The following is a 7,331-nucleotide window of genomic DNA, read 5'->3' as shown; positions in this document are numbered from 1 at the left end:
CGTGTGTGCAACGGCTTTGGTTGTATCCTCTTCATTCAGTTGCTTTTTTAAGGCCTTTCTTTCTCTGTGGAGGTACATGGATGTTGCTGTCTCCTAGTCTGTGCCTCGAGGTTCCCAGGGGGCTGCAGGATTTCTGTGTATTTTTAACTTGCCTCCATGTCTGCTATATGGCCTTGAAGTAATTCAGTTGTCTCTGTTATTATCATTTTGTGCATTTTTAATATCAGATGACTACAGTTCTCTAAATGGCATCCAGCTGTATTTGCACTAGACCCTGGTCAGTGAATCAGAGAGTCAATATCGGAGAGATTTCAAAAGGAAAGAATAATGGCCTATAGTCAATGCAGCGAATGGCCTCTTTTGTCTTGAGTCTGGATCCTTCTCCACTCTTACTGAATTGGCTGAGCAGCGTCCTTGACGTCTAGCCCACTTTAGTGGCTGTTTGGTTAAGGAGCTACAGCTGCGACCAACAAACGAATCGTTTTTAGTTGTTTCCTATTGATCTCCTCCTTCGCCACACTGAGTTCTTAATGAAGGCTCTTATGAACTTGTTGAAGTGCTGTGATGAATTATTGAAGATTCTTATTGACTGGTTACAGTGACATGCATTCAGATTCCCATTTGTGCCTCGTGTGCTTTCAAACAAGACAATGGTGTTGTTCCCAGTTCCCCGCTGAGTGTCTAATTGGCATCGTCTGGCTAAGGTCTAGATAATGCAGACTGTACTGTTTTATGATAATCAGTGGTTGATGAAAAGGATGAAAAATGTGTTTACTTACACAATGTCTTGCTTTTCAGGACACTCCCCTGCCCAAATCTCTTTCTCGTTATTTTAATTGATGGGTCCACAACTGACGGACTGGTCAGTAACATGCATCAATGTTCAACCCCTTCATCATACTCAAACCAACATGCCGAACTAACACTTACTACGACATGTAAACTACGACAACCAGAGAGCCACTGTTGGTGTATGTTTGCGTATCACATGATTTTGGACATTTGGGTTACCCCAGAGACATATTAACTGCAGGAGTCACCCAAATTTAAGTTTAAAAGGCTGTCAGATGTCGACATTAATAACAATTTGAAAGACAAATAAGGCCAAAAGCTCCCTAATGAACCAGCTACAAATGAAGATTTTCTATGGGCTTTTCACTTTCCAACAGTCAAAAATACAGACTGCAAAGAAACCCTTAAATTATGTCCATTCTTCTTCCATCAATTTTGAGATACAGTCCAATTACTGGAGCGAGGACATTTGGACATGGTTCAGTGTATGTCCCAGTATTGACCTTGGTGGTGTCTGGACCAAATTGATCATTAATTCCTTATAAATTCAATTTCCAGCCCTTACAGGAACGGACAAAGAGCTCCATTCATTTACACACTCCAGGTGGAGCTTTGAGATCAGATAAAAGACAAAATAAATTGTTCTGAACTGCTACTTATCGGCTTAAGAAATGAAATATCTTGCTGGACTACATTACATTACACCAAAGTATAACATAGTATCCCTTCATTGAAGCCTAGTAAACTTCAAAATACTCCACCATACATGCTGCCAAAAACCTGAGAGTATTGGATGCCTTCCCTCTCCCTGTCCCTGCAGCTCTGAACTCAAATTCCCATAATCCTCTGGTCAGGTTATGTGAATCATAATATTGTCCAGTCAGGAACCCTCATCACCCGAGTATTGAACTGTTTTCACCTGTTTCTCATTTTCACTGCCTATATATTCCATGGAGGGTCATTTTCACTTTTTTTTTTTTTTTTTTGGTCTGGTTATAATTTGCCTGCTGGTTTCACTTACCTGTTTGTCTCTACATGCTCCCGCTGAGTGTCTCTGTGGTGTTGTTACCATCTTGTACTGATTTTGATCTTTACATGTTTTTTAGACAAATTTTGGTTTGCCCCTTGTACAGTAGGCCTAAAGATTTACTGATTGGGGAGTTTCACCAAGACACATTATTAATTGAACAGTGAACAGGTTGTGCACAAGGACTGGTGAAATTTGTAAGTTAAATGAATAGGATCTGAACCTTACAGTCCAGAACCTTTTATGAACCGTTTCATCAAGTAGCGATAGTATCAAGACCGTATGCTGCATCATTTTCTCCCTTATCAAAGGGGCTCCCAGAGCTTCAAGAACTTTAGTTTTGAGGCTCTGGGGTAATCCGTGTAGGCAACAGTCTCTAATAACTTATCTAGTGATGATGGTCCCCTTCTAAAGACAGATTTCATCGTGCTTATGGGCGTGCATTTCTAACTACCTTTTTTATCCCCCAGTTACAAGCAACCAGGAGTTTGAGAAACTCCAATGCGCTTAAGTGCCTGAGAGGTTATGAACGCAAACGAGCGTAGGAAAATTAACATCTGTCAATCCTAATTGAAGATGCAATGGATGAACAAACTGTGGGCCTTTTGCAGTATGCGTATTTTGCTGCTGTGCTGAATTGTTAATCGTGGCGTTTGTGAGTCATGTGATGTGAATCTCTCCTCACGGAGAGCAGGAGCAGTGACCAACCTTACGGGCTGACATGGTTAATGACTCATACACCACAATGTCAACAGCTACCTCAGATCCCGGGTCGTCTTGGTGTGGAAAATTTCCATTCCAGACCTAAAAGAGCTTATGATGTTGCCAGAAATAAGAATGAACACCTCCGATCCAAATCAAATTTGATATGGATCTTGTTAATAGGTAAGGTAGTGCGAATCTGCAAAGGCAGGAAACCGTGTCCCTCTGAGGTCACCCATTGATTTAGTAGGGTACAAATTCACTTATTTTTCCTTCCCAGAATTCAGTCTTCAGCTCGAGTACGTAAGGGAGCTTTCTGGTGTGCCTATCCAATTTCTAACTCTGGTCAATTTGTTTTTCAGCCTACTAAAGCCAACCAATGTGTATTCATATAGCTGTCATAACCGTGTTCACAATATATGTATAGTATCCCATGAGAAAGCATATGAAATGCTACTTTACTGCCAAATAAGTAGTAATTATTTAATTACTAAAATTAACTGATTTTATGACTCCAAACAGATTTGCATATTGTGTATGAACCTCTAGGGAGATGTCAACAGGTATATGACATGAATGAGAAAAGAATACCTGTAAGCTTAAAGGTTAGTCCTATTTCCTTCAGTAAGGAATAATGGTACAAATCTAAGCAGCATTGGAACCAAACATGCCAACTTTGTTTCTAAAAAGACTGATCACAAATGTATCCCAGACATTGTGTGTTAACAGACTTTATGGTCTAGGGTTTTAGAATACCTTATCTCCTATTGGGTTATAAAGTAACAAGACAAGTTATGTGCTTTAAAAGTGGTGGTAAATCTGACGATTAACATCACAGGACTCACTCTTGGCAACATCACACCAACTCTGTCATTATGTAAGACTGATTTTGCAGATGTGACCATGGCTCGGCGTGCAGGAGAAAATCTTGCATGATGCTCTGATGTTGCATATACTGTATACTAAACCGTACAGGCAAGACTTTGTGACTAAGAACTAAAAGAGATCGGAGCCGAGTGAAGTCTTTAACTCCAGCTAAACTTCCAGGCCATGTTTCTTACACTGATGACTGTAAAATGCTTTTATGCACATCCTCTCAAGTAGGTAAATAAACGTTGCAAATCTGAAGATCAGTCTCGTTTTCTGGTTCAAGTACCGAGATGGTGTATCTGGAGTAAATGATGGATGGAAGCGTACTCCGTATCTCTGGGTTCTTTTGAAGTGTGGTCCTGAAGAGCGTGACGGATAACGGGCTCGGGTTGTGCCTGTGTCTGCCCTGACCGAGGCAGTCCACAGGAACACAGAGACCAGGGGCTCATGCTATGAAACACATGCTGACCCACTGACAAGCTCTTCGTCTGCATTACATGCTGAACTGTTTGGTTAAGGAGGTGCAGCTGGGAGAATTGCCCGGTCGGGTCTGAATGTGTGGCCGTTGGCAGACGCGTGTGTGGTGGAGGTGGGGCAGACCCTCAGCTTTACCTACTCGACATTAGAGCGTCAAGACTGCTGCCAGCAGTAGTAAATGCATCGTGTTCCCCGCCAGCTCAGGTCTGTCTGCACATGCCAGGAATCATAACTTTCCATTAATCCATCATCATTAGCCAGAATGAAGTAACATGGATGAAAAAGAGAGAACATTTATTGCACTGACAATGCAGGTGAAGACTGCAGTTAAATGTATCATTTAGTTCCAGGGTCTTTGTTCTGCGTGTTTTTGTTCACACACTATAACCGTCTTTTCCAAGGCCTGTCATGGCTGTGACATTTGAAACAGTGGTGCATATGAGTGGAAAAGTATTATCTGATAATTGTGCTCCATCAGGGTAATGTTGAGCAACATTGCACTGTATATGGCACAATACGCAGGTGAACCCAGTTACACAGCCTCCAGAATGATCTTCTGATTGATGGGAGATTACCATCCAGAACATCATTGAACACTTCGCCACAGGTGTTATTACAGTTCACTTTGGACCAGCTGTGAAACGTGTGATGACAAAACTCTTCTAGTGTTCTAGCGTTGTTGATATACACTGCACCCATACCATACAGAGCTCAGGCCATTTAAATTGTACCATTAGATTAACTACATTAACTTGAAAATCAATAACCATTTTTCTCCCTGGCCCCAGGGAAAAGTTGTGAAACGGTAAAGTACTTGTAGGGCAAGCGTCACAAGAACTTTACGCCAAAATTAATCCGAAACGACATTACGCCCAAGTAAAATCATGTTTCTAATCAAAATAGCCATCTGTTAAGGACATTTTGTACGTGTGCCAAGATTCTCCGTTGGACACGGAGCTTGCAGATGAATAGTGATACATTTGTAATGAATATGCAGTGTGGTGGAGTGGTGGAGATGTTCGACTGTGGGAGGGAAGCAGTGGTTGATGATGCACAGGGCAGCGCTCACCTGAGCTCCACGGTGAAGGCCTCGTTGACCTGCAGGGTCCACTCACAGCGAGCGTTAGTGGGGTAGCTCTCCAGGACCAGGTGTCCCTGCCTCTTCCTGATCACACCACCACACGCTGGAAAGAAGACGTTCACATATCCAGCTGAAGATTTATTCATTCAACCACCCACTTATCCCACCATTCACCACATCTGTACTTCTGACTATCAGTCCGTCCACCCAGCAGTCGGTTACCCTGTGATTTAATACATTACGTCAGTAAGTAATCATGTCAGATCTGAAAATTCTACTGTATTAATCCATTACTGTTGATGGCATTTTGTGTAGTTTAGATCTTTTTTTCATGCTGTAGCAATCTGGACAAAACCTAGTGAAATAGGTTTTCACTGTGAAATATCAGTATGTGGTCTTAATACGCGTCCCCACTTGACACGGTGCAGCTGACAGATATACTAAAACATCCTGGAACGCCACAGACGTGTTTGCAGCTTTCATAATTGCACATGAAGTGTACGTGAGATGGAGGACGTGTGCGGTTGAGAAGAACTTACTCATGCAGTCTCCTCCAGACCAGCCCGGCCGACACTCGGCACAATACCGACTCTTCACGAAGAAGTCGTCTCGTGGACCCCACGTTCCGTTGTTACACCGCTTGCAGTTTTCAAATATGCTGCACCCTTCAGTGAGAGAGAGAAAAACTAAATTCCAGGAGAGAGAAAGAGACAGATGAGTTTTAAAATGGTACCTTAAGGCTAACGTAGGGCTGATGTATAAACCAGGTCTTTGAATTCTAAAGAGTGCTTTCTTCTCTGGCCCACAGGCACCCCCAGCTGCATCTGTAACCTTCTGAATACTGAACCGATCAGCCCTGAGCAGAGAGGCGCGTACTGACGGGCTGATGCAGACTCGTTTATAAAGCTGGAAGAGTTCTGTTCAGTTGGGATGCCTTCCACATACGGACCAAGGATCCTGAATCTCCGAAACACAGAACCTGCAGCTTTAGCCAGACGGTAGGTCAAACACATGAGACTCTGTGTGCTCACATCACCGTGCACTGTGAGTGGAGCACTGTGCGTGGCTTCTCACTTTTTGCTGGTGATTTTTAAAAGATGTTTGGCAGTATAACAGTCGCCCAGGTAGGAATCTAACAGAACATCTGGTATTTGTGCAAGCGCACACACACACTCACACTCTAAACCTAGAACGTTTTTTTTTTTGTGTTTATTTTGTTACACCATCACTGGGCTAAAGAGCAAAAACAAGCCACAGTGAGAAGGATAAAGAGTGCCGTATAGTCTGTGTCATATAGACCTTCTAACTGAGCCATTACCATCGCTTTTCCTTGACCTAATGACCTAAATGTGTTCCTAGCCTCCAGTACCAGTGGGCCAGGACCGTTTAAAGAGTAAACAGACACATCCAGTAGGTGGGGAGGACAGAGACGGGGAAATGAAAACTTGGGTCCACAGAGCAGCACAATTTATTGAGCTTCAGAGATAAAATAGATGTGGACCAACTTCATGTGGAACAGGACCACGTGGGTTTACCATGGGTTTCACTTGATCTCACGGGATGATGGAGAGAAGATTTAGGAGATGAAGATAAAAGCATGTGCCTGTAAAGGCAAGATATGTTGCTTTGGCTTTCATTCTTCCTTTAATGCCTAGCTGTCAATCCAGATATGTGTATTACAATTGGAAAACGTGGGATTGAGGCAGTGTGTGTGTGTGAGGTTGGGATTGAGGCAGTGTGTGTGTGTGAGGTTGGGAGGGAGGCAGTGTGTGTGTGTGAGGTTGGGAGTGAGGCTGAGTGTGTGTGTGAGAGGTTGGGAGTGAGGCTGAGTGTGTGTGTGAGGTTGTGAGGGAGGCTGAGTGTGTGTGTGAGGTTGTGAGGGAGGCTGAGTGTGTGTGTGTGAGGTTGTGAGGGAGGCTGAGTGTGTGTGTGTGAGGTTGTGAGGGAGGCTGAGTGTGTGTGTGAGGTTGTGAGGGAGGCAGTGTGTGTGTGTGAAGTTGTGAGGGAGGCTGAGTGTGTGTGTGAGGTTGTGAGGGAGGCTGTGTGTGTGTGTGCGAGGTTGTGAGGGAGGCTGAGTGTGTGTGTGAGGTTGTGAGGGAGGCTGAGTGTGTGTGTGAGGTTGTGAGGGAGGCAGTGTGTGTGTGTGAGGTTGTGAGGGAGGCTGAGTGTGTGTGTGAGGTTGGGAGGGAGGCAGTGTGTGTGTGAGAGGTTGGGAGGGAGGCTGAGTGTGTGTGTGTGTGAGGTTGTGAGGGAGGCTGAGTGTGTGTGTGAGGTTGTGAGGGAGGCTGAGTGTGTGTGTGAGGTTGTGAGGGAGGCTGAGTGTGTGTGTGTGAGGTTGTGAGGGAGGCTGAGTGTGTGTGTGAGGTTGTGAGGGAGGCTGAG

At 44.0% G+C, this 7,331-nt stretch overlaps 1 protein-coding gene and 1 long non-coding RNA gene across 2 annotated transcripts in view; one reads left to right on the top strand and one right to left on the bottom strand.

Annotated features, from left to right (window-relative positions):
* Positions 1 to 7,331, top strand: part of LOC143493349 (uncharacterized) — a 56,792-nt gene that overhangs the window by 13,666 nt on the left and 35,795 nt on the right. The window contains exon 2 of the long non-coding RNA XR_013125402.1: positions 5,758 to 5,947. This is a non-coding gene — a long non-coding RNA (uncharacterized LOC143493349). The remainder of the gene's footprint in view (positions 1 to 5,757; positions 5,948 to 7,331) is intronic.
* The window catches only part of pamr1b (peptidase domain containing associated with muscle regeneration 1b), a 28,895-nt gene that overhangs the window by 12,080 nt on the left and 9,484 nt on the right, over positions 1 to 7,331 (bottom strand). Inside the window, exons 3-4 of the mRNA XM_076991734.1 lie at positions 5,489 to 5,614; positions 4,938 to 5,052 (exon numbers count right to left, since the gene is read on the bottom strand). Coding sequence (XP_076847849.1) covers positions 4,938 to 5,052; positions 5,489 to 5,614 — 241 coding nt within the window. The remainder of the gene's footprint in view (positions 1 to 4,937; positions 5,053 to 5,488; positions 5,615 to 7,331) is intronic.

This window comes from Brachyhypopomus gauderio, unplaced genomic scaffold, assembly GCF_052324685.1.
Source record: "Brachyhypopomus gauderio isolate BG-103 unplaced genomic scaffold, BGAUD_0.2 sc85, whole genome shotgun sequence".
NCBI classification, from domain to species: Eukaryota; Metazoa; Chordata; class Actinopteri; order Gymnotiformes; family Hypopomidae; genus Brachyhypopomus; species Brachyhypopomus gauderio.
Note: the sequence above shows the minus strand (reverse complement) of the source record. Positions and strands in the feature narration are given on the sequence as shown.